This window comes from Podarcis raffonei, chromosome 15 (genome assembly GCF_027172205.1).
Source record: "Podarcis raffonei isolate rPodRaf1 chromosome 15, rPodRaf1.pri, whole genome shotgun sequence".
NCBI classification, from domain to species: domain Eukaryota; kingdom Metazoa; phylum Chordata; class Lepidosauria; order Squamata; family Lacertidae; genus Podarcis; species Podarcis raffonei.
The window spans coordinates 13,976,390-13,996,303 of NC_070616.1; the positions used below are offsets into that span (position 1 = coordinate 13,976,390).

The 19,914-nt window shown below is 45.7% G+C and overlaps 1 protein-coding gene across 1 annotated transcript; it reads right to left on the minus strand.

The window, feature by feature from the left end:
• Nucleotides 1-73: 73 nt before the first annotated feature.
• On the minus strand, nt 74-18,073 carry UNC45B (unc-45 myosin chaperone B). The gene is made up of 20 exons (XM_053367454.1): nt 17,921-18,073; nt 16,785-16,946; nt 16,269-16,305; nt 15,815-15,990; nt 14,090-14,179; nt 12,864-13,031; nt 11,267-11,435; nt 10,756-10,926; nt 9,630-9,801; nt 8,386-8,686; nt 7,303-7,397; nt 6,196-6,337; nt 5,690-5,830; nt 4,633-4,760; nt 4,149-4,215; nt 3,825-3,938; nt 3,355-3,470; nt 2,354-2,471; nt 2,038-2,193; nt 74-815 (listed from the first exon to the last, which is right to left on the minus strand). Exons 2-20 carry the CDS (start codon nt 16,944-16,946, stop codon nt 549-551), a joined length of 2,790 nt encoding a protein of 929 aa, XP_053223429.1. The 5' UTR covers nt 17,921-18,073; the 3' UTR covers nt 74-548.
• Between the last annotated feature and the right edge of the window lie 1,841 nt (nt 18,074-19,914).

A 19,914-nucleotide genomic window follows, 5' to 3' on the forward strand; every position in this document is an offset into this window, starting at 1 on the left:
GCATGTCACAATATTACCCAAACCATTCACTATTATGCTATTTGTCATTTTAAGGAAGCTGCACAATGTGCAATTTTTCTGCACCAACTATTTTATTAGTGAATCACCACATTATAACAAAAACCATCACATGAATTTCTCTAGCGAGGAGTCTATGTTAAAAGTTGTTAGAGTTTCCAACAAGTCAAATCATTCAAAAGACAGTGAGCATAATATAATTATAAAAACTACACCAGGAACCTCTGAAAGAAAAGGGTGGTGGTTTTTTTTTGTTTTTTGTTATTTCAAACATTGCAGGTTGTTTTCTGACGCTCCAAAACTCTAATAGGAAGTTGCTTTGGAAAGGAGGTTTGCTAGCCAGAAACAAATTGTGATTCCCCTTGAAGAAACAAATCTGAGGGCTATTTCTGTGGGCAAAAACATTTGCATTGTGTCAGAGCTTTGGAAATAATGCTCCAGTTTTCCAATGTAAGTTCTTTACATGTCGAATCACTTCCATGCCACTCCTCTAGTCCTCATTCTTTTTAGATCTTAGATTTCCTCTGCCCTTATGATGGAGACATAGGTTTGATCATTCCATAGTCCATGAACTTCACAAGGCATTCCCGAGCCACCTTTAGGACATGCTGCTTCTGGGGGTCATCAGCCTGCTTCCCAACAATGGTCAGGATTTCTAGCATCTCACTTTCCACTAGTTTCTTAGCCAGCTCTTGGTCTGCGTGGATTAAGTTGTAAACAATCACGAGCCCACGGTGCTGTACGTTGAGCTTGTCGTGGAGGCAGAGCCTCTGCAGAATCTCCAGCCACTGGGTTGTCTGCAGGAATAAGATTTGCTACGTTACTTGCACATCTTTGAAATGTGTAACTGCACAGAACTGTTCAAGGTGCTAGTCCACACCATACAAGTAAAACACCCTTATACCACTTTAACAAGCATGACTTCCTCCCAAGTATCTTGGGTATTGTAGTTTGTTAAGGCTGCTGAGAGTTGTTAGGAGGCACCAAGTTTTTTTCTCTAATTGCTTCCTTTTCAGGGCTAAATTAGTGGTGAATTACCGTATTTTTCGCTTTATAACACGCACCCAACCATAACACGCACGTAGTTTTTAGAGGAGGAAAATCCGTAGGCATGCCACCCGTAGGCATTCGCTCCATAACACGCACAGACATTTCCCCTTACTTTCTAGGAGGAAAAAAGTGAGTGTTATGGTGCAAAAAATACAGTATTTCTGAATTAACTCAGGCATTTCCTGCACGATGAGAGGGCTTTTGTTACTAATTTCTTCATATTACTATTATTTTTAAAAAATCAAAGAATAGAAAAGGAAGAAAAGAAAATGAGAAAACTGCTGAAGAAAGCTCCCCAGAAGCCCAGCAGTGGTGAACATCAACTATTGACAATTTATAGACACTAAAGGGGACAGAATTAGAGAGAGAAGCTACCAAGAGGAAGCTTCAAATTAAAGGCACAGGAGCTCCAAAAACCCTCAAGGTTCTATTTTAGCCATCATAAAACCAAGAGCCTGCTGGATCAGGCCAGTGGCCCATCTAGTCGAGCATCCTGTTCTCACAGAGGACAACCAGAAGCCCTCTCTCCTCTTGCAGTTTCCAGCAACTGACATTCTGAAGCATAGGTGCCTCTGACTGTTGTGACAGAGCTGAGCCATCAATAGCCCTCTCCTCCATGAATTTGTCCAGTCCTCTTTTAAAGCCATCCAAGTTGGTGGCCATCACTGCCTCTCGCAGGAGGGAGTTCCATAGTTTCTCCAATGCATGACAAACTACTTTATTTTATCTGTCCTGAATCTTCCCACAATCAGCTTCATTGGTTGCGCATGAGTTCTAGTGTTATAAGAGAGGGAGAAAAAAAATTCTCTATTCAATTTCTCCATGCCATGAATTGTTTTATAAACGTATATCATGTTACCTCTTACTCGCCTCTTCTCTATATTACAAGGTACCCAGCACTGCAAACTTTTCTCATACAAATGCAACTTTCAACACACGCTTAATGTTCCAGGGCAATGAGACCCTTACCACTTCGGTCAGCTTATGGCAGAGTCTCTTGTGGGCAGCCGTGAGCATCGCTAGGGCTCCTGCTGCAGCGTTCTGGACTTTGTCGTCGTCCTCGCCACACAGCAACACGAGCAATTTGAGTCGGTCATTCCCATCTGCTATGAATCTCTCTTGAACCTGGTGCAGGGGGCAGAGGTGGGGGAAAATGCAAGAGATCTGGATTAATTCATGCCCTAACCACAAGAAAAAGGGACAGTGTTGTGGGCCAAATTGGAACCCATGGCAGGCCAAACTGGAGTACAGGTTGCCCTCCGTTGAGTAACAAGGGCTATTTTACCTCTTTGTTCACCACGAGGTTGCACATGCACTCTGTGGCCGCCTGCCGAAGCTGATCGTGGTTTTCAAACATGTAGTTCTCAATGTCAGGCAGGGCTTTCTCTTTGATGATCTTTTGTCTGAAAGAAGCAACGTGTGCATGTGAAATTGCAGAGCACACACCAGCATGTGAATTGCAAGATGTAGTAAAATTCTGCACCCCTCAGGGTGGAATCCTGCAGGCAACCTTGGGGCAGGGAGTCTGGGTGAAATTTGGTCTCCACTTTAGGAGCCAACTCCGAGGGGCAATGGGGGTTTCGCCCCCCACAATAAACTATTTGAGGGGGCTGGGCCCCCACAAAGTTGATGGGCATTCCCATTCAAGTGGTGTGTGTGCAATGCATCATGTGATTAGTTATGCGGGGCAGGACTTACCTGGGCCCCCACAATATCTTATTCAAGTTAGCATCCCTGGTCTCCACCTAACAGGCAGGCCACTCTCAGGCCTGGTTGTGGTCTGCAGCTTATGAAGCACCAGGAGGAATCCCATTGGCTTCTTTGTGACATTTGATTCCAGCTGACCTGCAACATCGCTTCTGCCCACATGACTCCTCATACCTTCCAATATGAAGAGGCCCAAAACCAGGGCGCCATCTTGAGGAGCCACACTCCCACACCAGTCATGTGACCTGCGTGAGATTGCAGCCCCCTAAAATGTGGGGGGCATAGCGCAAAAAAAGCATGTTTGGGGCACCATGCCCCCCAAAAGCGCAGCGCGAGATTGCGACGAGCATCTTGGCTGCTGTCGTCTCGTGAAAGAAAAAAGGGATGTCCCGTTTTTTCTGGGGCCATTGATGGGCGTGTCTCCCGTAGGAGTGAGTTTCATAGTTTAACAATGCGCTGTGGGAATAAGTCCTTTCTTACATGAGAAACACAGATCCCTATCTTGGCCACATCAGGCTGTCTACCAATAGCAGGAGGCCATGAATCCCCCAGGGGAACAAAATGGCTGCTGTAAATCACCTGAGCTTGTCGCTCCTCCCTGAAAAGTTGGTGAGACCCAGAAGAGCCTCGTAGTTCTGTAGCCCATCCCGCTCGGTGTTCAGCAAACTGACCAGAGGACGCACGACTTCATACACCTGTGGGAGAGGCGGGCAAATGGATGTCACCCTGGGGCACCCTGGAGCCCTGTGGCCATTCAGACCCTGCCACACCCAGCAACAGAGCAGATGCCTCCCTGAAGAAAAGGCCTCCTGCACAAAGGGAAAATGTGCAGTCCTTGCTCTGCTCACTTTTGCCTCCAGCCCCCAACCACCACTGGCATTCGGCCCCGAGAAGGTTGTCCAGAAAGGGAATGTTGCTTTTGGGCTGATAAAAGTTGCCCTCTGCTTGTTTTAAAGTAATAAATGTGCTCCTTGTGCTCTCCAGCTGCTGGACTCTGCTCTGTTCACACAAACATAACCATGTTCTAAATATGCCATGGATTGACTCACCCTCTCCCCAGGGAACGCAATGTCTGGATTGGAGATGGCTGCGATCTTGGCCAGGGCGTGTGACGCTTTGATTTTGCCAACTTCTGTGCCTTCCAAAGCCAATGGGATCAGGGCCTAAGAACAACAAATTAGGTGATGGCGCCAGGTAGGCTCACAGTTGAATGTCCCTGTTGGCTGAGTGTTCTACCCTAAATTCTTATTTGCACATTATGCAAAAAAAAAAGGGGGGGAGAAAAAAGCCCCACCACCCACCCACGTCCCCAGATTAATTGCACAAAGTATTCCTAAATAGGAGCATCTGAAATAGGAAGCTGAAAGAATTACCTTTCCACCCCCTTGAGCAACGATGGTACCACGGTCCTTGGCATCTTCACACAAAGCAAGAAAAACTCTGTTGGAAGAGAAACATACGTTTGGGAGAAGTGTCCCCTGTTGTTGTTGATTACGTCCCAAAAGCAATGGTCTGTCTCTGTGCTGGCAGGGGCTGATTGTTTGTCTGAAACATTCCGGGGGATTCCTGGGTGGTGCCATTTTGGCCATATAATGAATGGCACCCCCCCCAACCCTCGCTATTAACAGGAACATCTTCAGCTTTCACCCTGAAGTACCGATTCAGCGTGTGAACATCATTCAGGGCAGAAACAGACACAAGACTTTGTTGGACGCTTCTCTGGAATCTAGAGTCTGTGAGGGTACACTGCTCACCCTTGTATCCTGCACTGGCATTTCAGGCTTTCCTAAAATGACTTTCCTGTTGCATCCTGCTATTGCCTGAGAATTCTGAAAAGGCAGAAGCGAGGCAGCTTACCTGGCTAAGAGCTCTTTGGTCTGATCGGTCAAAATGGCGCTATCTGCTTTCACCATGCAGACCAGGGAGGAGGTGACTCCGGCAGCAACCAACCGTTTGACCCGCTTTGAGACAAAATCCTTCTTGTCCTGCAGGAGAGTAAGGAGTCGTGGTGAAGCCCAACTTTAATCTTGGTCCCTGCCACTCTGTGGGGATGGGTGGATCTGTCAATTTCTGGTGTGGTATTGTGGTTAGCATGTTGCACTAGGGCCTTGGGAGAACCAGGGTTCAAATCCTCACTCACACTGGGTATGACCTTAAAGGCGAGTCGTCTCTCAGCCCAACCTACCTCACAGGGTTGTTGTGAGGATAAAATAGTGAGGAGGAAAACCACGTACACTTCGCTGAGTGCCTTGGTGGAAAAGGTGGTATATAAATGTAATAAATAAATATATTTCAGTTTTCCCACTCTTCAGTTCCTGATATTTCTACATCAGGTTGCGATTTTTTTTTTTTAACAAGCCCTCATGAAAATTAATCAGGATTTTAATGCGAGTTTCTCCATTTGTCTGCACTTTTGCCTAATATCTATATCCATAATGCACACATTTTTGCAAAGCTTTCCCCCTAATATAATGCTTTTCCAAACCAGGTTCAATATTTATTATTATGGTCAGTAAACAGCATTAAAGATCCCAGGTAAGAAGCACAGAGAACACATTAGCCAGATGTTTATAATGAGGTAAAAAAGAATGAAATTACATACATTCATTTTGTATGTTATTTTCACTAATAGGTTTTTAATATATTCGTTTTTGTGCTTTCAACTGTTTTAAATTTTATGTTAACTGCCTTTTCGTACATAATACTTTATTGGAGAACTGCAATGGAAAAAGGTAGTGTGAATTTTGGAGCACGGCTTTGTTTCAGTTCTGGTACTGTTTTGTAAAGTGTGAAATAGGTAGGTTTGCTTTTCCAGTGCAAACCGAATAAAAATTCTCTCCCATTGCTAGGGCAGAGTTCTTTCCTGCTAGTTATTAACAGCATTTGGTGTTGCCAAGGATGACCGGCCGGCTACCTTTGGGTGTTCCTCAGGAACATGCTGCTTGGAAAACTTGGCCAATTGCACGAGTTCCGGGATAATTTCCTTGACATCGTAGCTGTTGGTGCAGTTCACCAAGACGGTGGCCACTGAGTACAAAATGGTTTTGTCGCTTGTCTGTAAAACGCAAAATCAAAGTTTTTTTTTAAAAAAAGAAGATAAAATCAGGTATTTAAAGTGAGAGAGACTTTGAAAGCAAGGGAGACCTTTGTCCAGTCCAAGGGTTGCATATCTAAAAGATTGAGTTTTTACAAATGTGGAAAGGGTTTATGTGGCACCTATTAACAGTGCCAGTTCTGCATATCAAAGAATTGTGATTATGTCTATTTCCATTATGCTTATGATTTATATTTGTTCAGTTGAGCCACCTGGGACATTATTTTGTGAAAATAATGGTGGAAAACTACAGCAGTGGGCAATTAGGGCCGCAACGATCTGCATGTATGTGGCATTCACGCAAGCGCATGTGTGATACAGCCTACCTTGGCTAATTCAAACATGGCTTGCATGGCTGGCTCATCCTCCACAAAGTCATCCTTCACGTCGGCATCCAGGGTCAAGTAAGCAAGACCTTCTATAGCCCACTTCCTTGTGCGGGTGTCAATGGCGGGGTTGCACAGCCATCTGAAGGAATGAGGCAAGGAAGATGAGGCTCAGTAAGGCAAATGTTGGAGAAGATATTGGAGGAGAACAGATTTTAAGCTGATGTCCTTGGACTCTTAAAATATCCAGATTACCGGTATTTGCGAAACAGTATTATTATTGTCATTCTCTCTCTCTCTCTCTCTCTCTCTCTCTCTCTCTCTCTCTCTCTCTCTCTCTCTCATCCTAGGGCGGGTTACAGCATTAAAATACAATATTAAAAACAATTTAAAACAACCTGCGATCATTAAAATAAGGTGGGTCCTAAAACCATACACCTCAGTGCCAAAGGCCAGGGTAAAGAGGTGCACATTCAGCATTCTCCAGAAGCTGTGCAATGAAGGTGCCAAATGCATCTCTGTGAGGAGGGAGTTCCATAGCTTAGGGGCCACCACAGAGAAGGCTCTCTCCCAGGCCAGCCCCCACAGCTCTCTAAGGGTGGAGGAACTACCAAGAGGGCCTACTTTGCTGATCTCAGCACCTGAGAGGGTCTGTAGGAAAGAATGTGGTCTTTCAGACATTTGGGGCCTGAGTCATTTAGGGCTTTAAACACCAATACCATTGCAGCTGTTTCAAAACAGGGTTTATATCAGATTTAAATGGAACCCCAGCCAGTAATCTGGCAGCTGTATTTTGGACCGAGTGAAGTTTCCGAATAATCTTCAAGGGCAGCCCCATGTGGAACGCACTGCAGCAATCCAATCTGGAAGTTACCAGAGAATGGAAGACGTGATTTTGTTACAAAAATGCTAGGATATTAAACACCACATGGACCTAAGAGTCTTGCTGGGATGTTTGAAGAATATGCTTCCAGAAAGTGACTGGGAGGAGCTAGCAATTAGGCTGGCATGCAAACTTTAGAGACCGAGAGAGGCAGCATCTGTTGTGGAATCTGCTCTCCCAACTCCTCCACCCCTCGTCCCTGAAGTCGGTTTTCTGCCACTCACTTCCGGCACTGCCTGGCCAGCTTCTCTGTTGACCCTTCGGCAAACTGTCGCAGGCCGTAGTCTGTGCCCCCGGCGGAGCCCAGCTTGCAAAGGCCCTGGGAAGAGAATCAAGGAGGTGTTGGTGGGCTCAGTATTGCACTGGCATAGCCCCACCCACCCACCCCCCTTTTAAAAATGAAACTCTGCTGTGCATGTACTTCAAAATGTAGGTCTCCACCTACAGCTCAAATCGTTCGGCTTTACGTTTTGAAGGCTTCCTGACTGCAAGGTTGGAGGGTTGGTACAGATCCTACACACCTTCCCCCCAAAAAGGGGGGATAATGCCCATCATTATCTCTTCGTTTTTAGTCAACATTCTGTAACTATTTTATAACGATTGACAACAACATTAGCACACCTTAATACAACTAAAACACAGAATTACAATCCTAAATAGGATGTTGTTGTTGTACCACTCTTCATCCAAAGATCACAGGGTGGTTTGCAACATAAACCGACAGAAATCATGTGGTCTAAATCACAAGTGGTACTAGGATAGTTCAATTGGTAGAGCATGAGAATCTTAATCTTAGGATCGTGGGTTTGAGCCCTATGTTGGGCAAAAGGATTTCTACATTGCAGGAAGTTGGACCAGATGACCCTCATGGTCCCTTCCAGCTCTACAATTCTACGAAGGCCATATTAAAAAATGTTGCCATTTGCTCTGTGATTGGTTTATGGGAACCTATAGCAAAGTGATCATAAGAGCGGCCAGGGAGGGGCTGCATAATGGGGTGTATTAAGTCTTTCCTAGTCCCTTGATTGAAACTGCATCAGGGAAGGACATACATGATGGACTTCACCTCAGCATTGCTACAAGGGCAGCAACTGCCGTTCATTGGGGTTTTGTTGTATCTGTCATCTAATAACATTAGAAGGGAGAACATTAAACCTTGCCATAGGAAAAGCCTTCCTGCACTGAGGATAATCAACCATCTCACGCATGGCATTCCATCTTTGCAGGAGAGGCAAGGTTGCCCCAGTGACTGAGGGGAACAGGGTTCCCCACTGTTCCCCACCCACCCCTGAGCCAGGAGAACTGACCACCAGAGCTCTGATCTTGATCTTCTCATTCTGGGTCTTCTTGTAGATTTCCTTCAGCAGGCTGATCCCGTTGGTGATGATGAAGGTGGCCCGGCTCAACTTGGTCGAAGCGTGGATCAGGGCTTCCACGGCCACCAGCTGATCGATCTCTCGCTCGGAGCCACAGAGAGCCACCATCATCTCCATGACCCCTTTCATGCCCAGCAGTTTGTTCCCCAAATCAAAAGGCCCCTGCAGGACCCCAGACACTGTCTGGATGGCATGTAGAGTCTTGTCCATGTCCTGGGGGTCAATTTTGCTCCTAGAAACATGGAAAAGCAGAGGAAGGAAGGAAGCAGAAGGCATGGTGTCCTTATCTACCCATCAAAATGGCCCATTGGGGTTTGGGGAAACTCAGGATATCCACCCATGATTTAATTAGAAATACAATCGATTTCACCGGTACTTTTTTTTCCTAGAAAAAGAGGTGCCAGAGCTCACCATGAACACCTCCCTTGTTCTCTTAGAATGGCAAGGGCACCCACCTGCCTGAGAGGGGCTGGAGCTGAGCTCCAGTGAGCTCTGGCTGAAAAAAAGCCCTGCATCTCACCTTGGTGGAGGGCGACTATAAAATGGCATGTGGCATGGAGAAGTTATTCTCCCTCTCTTAATGGTAGACCTCACGGTCATCCAATGAAGTGGAATGTTGGCATTTTTGGGGACAGGTAAAATGAATGACTTCTCCACACAGTGCATAGTTAAACTATGGAACTCCCTGCCACAGGAGACAAGAATGGACACCAACCTGGATGGTTTTAAAAGGGGATTGGGCAAACTTGTGGAGGAGAGGGCTATCAATGGCTATTAGCCACAATGGCTATGCTCTGCCCCCACAGTTGGAGGCAGCAATGTTTCTGAATACCAGTCCCTGGAGACTACAGGAGGAAAGAGTGCTCTTATTCTCAGGTCCTGCTTGTGGGTTTCCCTTTCGTTGGCCACTCTGAGAACAAGATGCTGGACTGGATGGGCCATTGGCCTGATCCAGCAGGCCCTTCTTATGTTCTTACATTCTTCCTGTGACCAGGTGGGTCTGTGTAGGTGCTCACTGTGGTTGGTCGACTTCAAGCCTCCCTCCTCCCCAGCTGAACTGCCCTCCCTTCTTGGAGTTCTCTTTAAACCAGGCTTGAAATGGGCAGCTCTTCAAAGGCCTTCAAGTAGAGAAGTCCTGTCCTTTGTAAAGCAGGACACACAGCTCCCTTACTCACTGGATGTACTCTTCGCAGAGCAGCCTGAAGTTATCCCTCTCTGGGTCACACCGCAAATCATCATACAGCTTGTTCAGGAGCACCGAAGCTGTCAGCTGGGTGTTCTCAGTCAAAGGGAGGCAGTTTGGCATGTCAGGGATCTGGCCAGCAACTTTCAGGATCTTCTTGAGACCTGGGAGCAGAGCAGGGGGGAGGGAGCGAACACAGGGTCAGTTTACACTCAAATGCAGAGATGCAACCTTGGACAGGGCTCAGCGATTGAGTACGTGCTCTGCATACAGAAGGCCCTAGGTTCAATCCCCAATAACATCTCCAAGCAGAGCTGAGAATTCCCCTGCCTGAACCCCTCAGGAGCTTCTGCCAGCCTGTGTAGACAACACTGGGCTAGAGGGAGCAATGGTCTGATTCTCTATAAGGAGCTTTGTATCTTCCTCTGGAGTTGGCATCTAAGAGTGTCCCCTTATGGGAAGCAGACATAGCTCTGTGGCTTCTAGTTCTAAACAACAACAACAACAATTTATTATTTATACCCTTTTCATCTGGCTGGGTTTCCCCAGCCACACTGGGCGGCTCCCAACAGAATATTAAAAACACAATAAAACATCAAACACTAAAAACTTTCCTAAACAGGGCTGCCTTCAGATGTCTTCTAAAAGTCAGAGGGTTGTTTATTTCCTTGACATCTGGCTGGAGGGCATTCTACAGTGTGGGTGCCACTACCGAGAAGGCCCTCTGCCAGGTTCCCTGTAACCTCACTTCTCGCAGTGAGGGAACTGCCAGAAGTCCCTTGGCGCTGGACCTCAGTGTCTGGGCTGAACGATGGGGGTGAAGACACCCCTTCAGGTATATTGGGCCGAAGCCTCCTTTCTTCCAAGGAGCTCAAGGTGGTGTCTGTGGTTCTCCTTCTTCCTATTTAATCCCCACAACAACTCTGTGGGATAGTGAGGTTGAGAGACAGTGAGTGACTGGCCCTAGGTTCCCCAGGGAGCTTCCTGGCTGAGTGGGGATTCAGACCCTGGTCTCCCAGGTCATAGTCCAACACTCTAACTATTGTGCCACACTGCCTCTCTCTACCTGTTGTCAGATCTGGACCAGCAGGAAAAGATTATATTGGCGCTGGGCTTACCATTGTCAATGACAAACAGGGTTCTGCTGTTGTCATGGATTCTCAGGTCCTTCCTCGGTATGTTCTTATTGAGCAAATTGAGAGCACGGTCTCGGCCTTGTCCAGACACCTTTTTATTGGGGAGCATGTCCAGGAGGCGCATTGTGACTGCCTTCAGGTCCTTCTTTGTGTCTGTGCAAAAAAAAAAGAAAGTTGGGCAAAGCACGGTCATTTCTGGAAAGTGATTGGGGTAGCTGTTAATATCCACCCATTTCTGAACAGGGACAGCCTGGCCACTGTAGTCCATGTGTTGGTAACCTCAAGGCTGTAAACCTCTTTGATTATTTTAATGACATAAATATTTTTGTAAATAAATAATATGCACAGGGACTAACTTTCATTCATATCAGCCTTCCTGACACCCTCCAGATGGATGAAGAACTCGAACTCAGAGCATGGTTTCCCGCCAAAATCTTTAACGCTCAGATCAGCACTTATCAATGCATCTTTTAGCAAAGTTGCCAATAATTACCCAGCACCAAGGCATCCTCTTTTCCATGCTCTTCCTTCTTGCCTTCCCCGGTTAACGAGTCAATGATGGCCTGCAGGAGGTTGGAGACAGCCAGCGAGATCTCTTCATGGTTTGTGGACATCCACAGGCAGATATTGTCAATTCCCAGCATGTGAAGGATGGCCGTTGCCTGTCCAGAGAACGAGAGATTGATTTTGTCTGATTTACCTGCCCGTGTTTTCTCATGCTGATGCAGCGCTAAAACAATGAAACTCGTTCCCACAGGAGGTAGTGGCAGCCACTAACTTGGGTGGCTTAAAAAGAGGACAAATTCACAGGAACACGGGGGCTCAGGAAGATGCTTTGCATCAAGACAGACCGTTGGTCCATCCTGTGGGAAGGTGGGGAAAGGTAAAGGTAAAGGACCCCTGGATGGTTAAGTCCAGTCAAAGGCGACTATGGGGTTGCGGTGCTCATCTCGCTTTCAGGCTGAGGGAGCCGGTGTTTGTCCATAGACAGCTTTCCAGATCATGTGGCCAGCATGACTAAACCGCTTCTGGTGCAACGGAACACCATGACGGAAACCAGAGCGCAGGGAAACCCCGCTTACCTTCCCGCCACAGTGGTACCTATTTATCTACTTGCACTGGCGTGCTTTCAAACTGCTGGGTTGGCAAGAGCTGGGACAGAACAACGGGAGCTCACCCCGTTGCGGGAATTCGAACCATCAACCTTCTGATCGGCAAGCCCAAGAGGCTCAGTGGTTTAGACCACAGCGCCACCCATGTCCCTTGGGAAGGTGGGGAAGGAGAAGGCCTTTCCTGTGGCTGCTCCCAGATTGTGGAGCTCTCTTCCATGGGAGGCTTGCCTGGACCCCTCTATGATCCCCGCCCCCCGTTCCAACAGCGCATTTGCCACTCACTGACTGTTCTGATAGTGTCTTCTGAGTGTTGTACTTTTCTATTTGTCCTTTTAAATGTTTTTAAGTGTCCTCTATGCCGTTTTAATATGGTTACTTATTTAATTGCTTAAAACTATAAAAAGGTAAAGGTAAAGGTACCCCTGCCCATACGGGCCAGTCTTGCCAGACTCTAGGGTTGTGCACCCATCTCACTCAAGAGGCCGGGGGCCAGCGCTGTCCGGAGACACTTCCGGGTCACGTGGCCAGCGTGACATCGCTGCTCTGGCGAGCCAGAGCCGCACACAGAAACGCCGTTTACCTTCCCGCTGGTAAGCGGTCCCTATTTATCTACTTGCACCCGGGGGTGCTTTCGAACTGCTAGGTTGGCAGGCGCTGGGACCGAACAACGGGAGCGCACCCCACCGCGGGGATTCGAACCGCCGACCTTTCGATCGGCAAGCCCTAGGCGCTGAGGCTTTTACCCACAGCGCCACCCGCGTCCCTTGCTTAAAACACATATATATACCATATATATATACCACACGCATATATGTATTGTGTACTTTAGTTGTATCTGCCTTAATTTATGCCTGTGCTGAGAGAAAGGCATGATACAAACAACATAATGTAAAGTTAGGATTTGGTCACCAGTGGGTCTGGGACCAGGGAGGAGGGTGTAGAGCAGAGGGTGATGTGTGAACCTCAGAGAACACTTACCCTTGCCTTATGGTCTATGCACATCCCTGAAAGGGTCCTTATCGCTGCAAGGACTAGCTCTGGGTTTTTTGTGTCTATCAGTCTCAGTAGCAGGTTCAGGCCATTGTTCTGGAATATCCTCTCTGCACCCGCTTCCTCCCGGCCAAGGACAATGAGATTGTTTGCAGCCTGGTTTTTAAAAAGAAATGGCAATTGACATAATTGAATGGCTATATAAACTCCGAAAGATATATATTTGTTTAGGCAAACCTACCCAGATATTTAGAAAATTGATGCGGGTTTTAATCTGCTTTTAGTTTATTGTTAATTTACCGTATTTTTCGCCCTATAGGACACACTTTTTTCCCTCCAAAAATGAAGGGGAAATGTGTGTGCATCCTATGGGGTGAATCCAGGCTTCAGGAACCTATCCGCAAGCCTTGGGAGCCCGCGGGAGTTCCTGCCGGGCTCCCTAGGCTTGCGGATAGCAGCCTGCATCCTGAAGCCTTCCCGCCGGGCTCCCTAGGCTTGCGGATTGCAGCCTGTTCTGGGGGCTGGGGTCAGGGGAAGCTCGGGCTTCCCCCACCCCAGCCCCGTGCCTGGGGGGGAAATAAATTTTTCCCCCTTTATTTCCCCCCCAAAAAACCTAGGTGCGCCCTATGGGCCGGTGCGCCCTATGGTACGAAAAATACGGTAACTTTTTGAAGATTTTAAATTGTTGCTAATTCTTCTTATTGGTTATTTTTTATCTTTAAAAAAAACTGCTTTGAGGGCTTTTTTTTTTTTTGGGGCAATGAAGCAGTGTATAAATTTTATGAAATAAGTAATAGGTTTGACCAGTGTTTCTGCATACATATCACACAGATTTAAGCATGAAAGCCTTTGGGAAGAATCCTCTTCGGAGTTCTTGTTCTTCAATAACTGGAAGCCAGGACAGAAATCTTACTTATTATAAAGGAATTTATGGACTTTGGCTATTGCAAGGGGGCGGGGAAGTCACACATAAGCTGTATTTTCCAGGGTGGTGGAGGATCTGGAACACTGGTGGGATTTTTATTTCCTTTGCTTTAGACATAGATGCTGAACATTCATCATTCATGCCCGCTTGGGAAATATGGATGGCTTGCTTTTTATATTGGCGTATCACCATTTCTTTCTCTTGTTGTCTACTGTTTGTTTGCTTTTTATATGGTACGATGCAATACCCTGCTGCCACACTTTTGGGTTGTTAATCAATCAATCCTCACCTTCTCTCGCTTCTCTTTCTCACTCTTCTCATCTAGCAGGATCTCAAACATTTGCTGGACCCTGGCGTCGGTAGAGAACTGGACACGCAGCTGCACCAGGTCAGTTGGGAAACAAGATATGAGTTAGACTAGAGCAAGTAGTGAGCAACCTCAGGCCCAAGGGTGAAATGTGGCCCTCTGGCCTTCTTTCTTTGGCCCTTGGGACTCCCCACCCTCCCTAGCCATACCCCCAATACCCACTGTCAGAGGCCACATTCACACCATTCATTGAAAACGCTATGATACCACTTGGGGGAGTATCTCCCCCAAAGTATCCTGGAAACTGTAGTATGTTAAGGGTGCTGTGAGTTGCTAGGAAACCTCCCTAGTCCCCCTCCCAGTGCTATAGTTCCCAGGGAAGTTAACAATCTATCCCTCTTTACAGGGAACTCTGGAAATTGTAGCTGTGAGAGAGGACACTTCAGCACCAACAAAATATGGCAGATCAGGAATTCAGGACCATGGAGAGCTCTAAGTGAGCAACTTGATTCAGCAGAACTGAACTATATAGTTAATGTGGCATCATTCTACTTTAAACAGACATGGCTTCCCCCAAAGCAACCTGGGAAATGTAGTTCATTAAGGGTGCTGAGAGCCGTTAACAGACCACCTGTTCCGCTCCCAGAGCTACAGTTCCCAGAGTTACTCATGAAGTGGGATTGACTGTTAAAGCACTCTGGGAGTTGTAGCTCTGGGAGAGGAATAACAACTCTCTAGCACCCCTTAACAAACTACAGTTCCCAGAATTCTTTGAGGGAGGCCGTGACTATGCAAAGTGCTATTATGGTGCTTTATATGTATGGTGTGAATTTGGTCACAGTTTTCACTGACGAGGAGCATCAGAAACTCAAGGTAGAAAAAGAATGATGCTGTTCTCTTCTTGTATCTGCACAATATTGCAAATGACACTCCACATTCTAGAGCCAGGGGCCCAGGAAATAATAAATGCTATCATTGTGACTTTTTCTTCTTCTTAAAAAACTTAGCTGCCATCCATATAGTGGCATTCTTGGAACATTTTACATTAGCTGACCATGGTCAAAAAACAGGCAGTTGGAAAAGATGTTAGATTGCTTTTGTATGCCACAACTGCAGCTAGAATTTTGCTGGCCAAAAATTGGAAATTACAAGAAGTACCAACAGTGGAGGAATGGCAGATGAAGATGATGGAATTTTCAGAGCTAGCCGACCTGACCTGAAAAGTCCATGACCAGAGGGAGGAGGAGCACCAAGAGGAGTGGAAGAAATTCAAAGATTATTTAGCTAAATATCTTAAGATAATATAATTAGAATTACTTGCGAGTACCAAATAGGCCTAGGATTTGAAAATGTGATGTGTAAAATATAATGTTAAAGTTAAAAATGAAAAGAAAGTAAGATGTTAATTGACCAAGTAAGTTTTATGGGAAAATAGTTTTGGAAAACTGTTACAATGATTTATATGGAAACTCAGCCAGGGGGATTCGAGGAAGTCACTTAACAATGTTAACAAAAGTGGAATTATTATAATCAGGATAAATGTTTGTTGGTTTGTTGGTTTGTTTTTTGATTTTCTTTTTCCTATCTGTTTGTTATAAATTTGGAAAATTAATTAAAAAACTTGAAAAAACAAAAAACAAAACAAGCAGTGGGTGACAGTCTCTGACCAGTCAATTGACCAGTGTGCCAACCTTACTCTGTGCTTACCTTCTCCTGGATAGAGGCTCCTAGACGCCGGAGGGTCTCTTGGAAGTTTTTATTCCGGGGCTCAATAGTGGCACACCTCTGGATATCTTTGAAGGCCTGATCCAGCTTGCCCAGTTTCTCCAGAGCTTGGCTACGTCGGTATAAGGCCTTAATATCAGAAGCATTGATGTCGATAGCTAGTGGGGAATTAGCAAATGACAACTGTCACCTTGCAGCAGCTATTCCATCTGGCTGAAGCATTTGGTAGCCACTCCATGTGGCTCTGCTGAAAGACCAGCTCCTTTGGGCTGCTGAAGTTCGCTTGTTTTTTCTCTTTCTCATCCCTTTTTCCTTTTATGCCATGTCATTCAGATTGCAAGTAAGCGAACAGGGACTGTCCCGTCTGTGTACTTTTTAAAAAAGGTTTGGGTTTGTGGAGCTTAATCTGAAATGACAGAGCCATTGTTTGACTTACCTCTAGATGCGTCTGACGCCGCCTGGGCATAGTTCTCCTAAGAATTTGGGAAGAAAAATGGCTGGAATCAGTTACTGAGATGGCTGGCTTTGATCTCAGCCAAATTCTCTTCCCCACCCCCTGCCACAACACCTTTTCAAGGTTGACTACTGCAAAAGCAAGTCAACTTCTTCAATAATCAGTATCTACACAACTCACTCACAACTTCATAAAACGACTTCCCATTGACATCTGAAGTTCAACAATAGTTGGACTACTGCACTGATGCATAACAATATCTCTATTTTCTTGTATTAGATTTGAATGCCTATCCTAATTGATTCCCATTTTATGGGGAATTTCCTCATCAAGAATCCTAGAACTGTAGAGTTGGATGGGACTACATGGTCATCAACTCCAACCCCTTGCAATGCAGGAATCTTTTTCCCAATGTGGGGCTTGAACCCATGACCTTGAGATTAAGAGTCTCATGCTCTACCCGTTAACATACCTGGCATTTAATCTCATTGGCTTTACCTTTTTCAGGAAACAAGCTGCCCGGTTTCGGAACAACACCGCCTGAAGCGATTTATCTTTGGCGACCTTGAGGGCTTTGGTGTAGCTTTTGATAGCATTATCATAATCATTGCCTTGGAAATACTTATTTCCCTCTTCTTTCAGCTGTGAAGCGTTATCCATCTAGGAAAAGAAACCAACAGTATCTGTCTAGGACAGGAATGTAGGACTGGATAGGCCCTCGAGACCTCTCTGCCTGGCCCTCTCCATCAACAGGAGGGTGCATTCCTTTCTGGGCAAACTCCTGGGTGGGTGGAGCCAGAGGCAAAAGTGGGAGGAGCAAGAGGTGGGAATTTAACCTTTGTGCAGTAGGCTAATTGCAACACCCCCCCCCCCCACTGCTCCTGATCGTCTATTTATGTAGAGGTGAGAAAGGGAGAAAAACATTTCTATATCCATTTTCATAAGTTTGTAATTTTGTAGTCCATCATGTCACTTCTTTCTCAGCTTTTCTCTAAACTAAAACATTGCAAACACTGCAGCCTTTCCTCACAGAAGAGTCATTCCATCCCCTTGACCATTTGGGTCATCCTCCACTTTCTCCCCACACTGCATAATTTTATATACTTCTGTTGAGCCCCTTCTTCCTTGCCTTCCCCCCCGAGGCATCACATGTGGCTGATGTACTTCACTCAATCAAAGTTATGATGATTACAGGTATGGTTTTGTAAATTTTCTTTTGCTTGATTATTTTGCTTGATCATTATTTTGCTTGATTTTTAATATTTCTTTTGCTTGACTTTTTACATCTACGGTCTCAAAAGCCAATCAATCAATCAATCAACGGTATATGTGTACGTGTGTTTGTGTGTATTATGTGTATGTGTAGGCTTTAAGTCTCTGAAAGCTGTTGCCAAGAAAATTTGCTTGCTCCTTTTTCATTGCCTTCCATCTCCTTTCCCACAGCAGACTCTCCCGTAAGCAGCTATATTTGGCCAGCCACAATATGCCTCTGGGATATGTCACTATCGCCTGACACAATCTCACATTCCATCCCCAACGAAAACAAAACCCAAGGTTGATTTTCAACACAACCACCAGCATCAATGTGCTATTTGATTTCAGTTCCTACCTGCTTAATACCCAGATTTCCATACCTTCTGAAGTTTCCAAACTCTGAGATTACTCACCAATATTGGCTGTTTTCCCTTCGATCAATGAACTGCAAGCACTTCTCTCTTTGTGTACGTAGACTGAAATGCCTGCCTGGGCTTCAGATAGATAGGTATATATATATAGCTCAATGAAATGGTCACAGATCCAGGACTGTAGCACAGTGCGAAAGACCTCAGGGGTGAAGGTCTAACTTCCTGAATAACGATTGGCTTTAAACTGAGCACAATGGACAGGTCTGAACAATTTGCTGAAATGTGTGTCCAGAATGTGCACCGATCTTGGGCAAGACTGAAGGTGGGCCTTTTAAATAGCGAAAAAGAAATGCAAATAGCCCCCCTGGATTCCCCCCACCCCACCCCATGAAATGTACTCTCCTCCTTCCCATTCTATTTAAGGAAGTGTCAGACATTTGAAACTCTGGGACAAATGGCTTTTACTCCAGAGTCCTAGAAGAGTTTCAGGAGCAGCTGCAACTTGCGGGATGCCTCCAGTACCTTCGAGAACTGCCCCCACCCCACCGCCGGCAGAGATTACATTCAGAAATCATGTTCCTTCTCCTAGGGCTTGGAGAAATTCCAAACAATGGAAATAGCTTGGTGAAAACTCCAGATACACTGGCCAAAAAGCAAAAGAATTGACTGGGCTGATTAATTGTAAACAGGACATTCTTTATGGATTCTGTACATGCAGCCATATAATTGTGTTTTAAAACATTATGATCAAATATTGATTGTTTAATATGTTTAGTGTTTTTTTTTATAAAAACAACAAGTGAAATTTGGAGAACCAAATAAATTCCTGCAGAATGACAGAATTGATTGGTGGCTAAAGGATGGATGAGCTACAATGATTTCAGAGTTAATGCTGGAAACTGAAACTGTTGGCTGTCTGAAACCCTGCAGCCGTCTTCCCCAACCAGGTGCCCTCTAGCTGTTTTGCTCTACCACTCCCATCATGGCTGAGGCTGATGGGAGTTGTATAGTTCAAAACAGCTGGAGGCGACTCTAAAGTCATGTCTCAATTACGTTTTACTGCTTCTCTTAGAAGTGGAGCTGGCTTCTTGACTATAGTCTGAAGGCAGGTGTAGCCAGCAATGGTGCCCTCTAACACCCCTGACCACTGGTCATGCTGGCTGATGGGAGTTGGAGTCCAACAACATCTCAAAGGCACCACCTCGGATGCTCATGCTTTAAGGCTACTGAAAGCAAAGGAGAAGGCTTTGTTTTACCTTTAATAGGTGGGTGGATGGGTGGACTTTGGTAGGCGTAGCTTGTCATGATGTGATGGGAGAACATGCACAGGCCAAAATTCTCTCCTGTGTTCAGCCATCAGAGTCTTGTTCTCCTTTTCCTCTGCTCATCTACCCAGTATCACATGAACAAAATATTCTGCTTCTACTGGTCCTTCCCCAGGTGTAAATCTATTGTTATGGGGCTGAGGCTGAGCTGGATGTCCTATTTTATTTTATTTTATTCAGAAATCTTTGAAATGCTTGATGCCATTGCCTGACTGAGAGGACCTTTTATACGCAACAAAGAAAGGGGGAAAAAGAAAGAAAACTCAAGAAAGAAATGGTATATTGTAGGTTCCATTTAATTCATAAAATCCTAGAGTTGGAAGGGATCCCCAATGCAGGAATCGCTGCTAAATAATCCCTGACATACGGCCACCCAGCCTCTGTTTGAAAACCCCCAGCAAAGGACAGTCCAGCACCTTCCGAAGTAGTTCCGCTGGGCTCATTCCCCAGCAGCTTATTAAGAGTCTAATATAAATAGGCAAAACAAAATTTTAAAAATCCTTCCAGTAGCACCTTGTTGTTGTTTAGTTGTTTAGTTGTGTCTGACTCTTCGTGACCCCATGGACCAGAGCATGCCAGGCACTCCTGTCTTCCACTGCCTCCCGCAGTTTGGTCAAACTCATGCTGGTAGCTTCGAGAACACTGTCCAACCATCTCGTCCTCTGCCGTCCCCTTCTC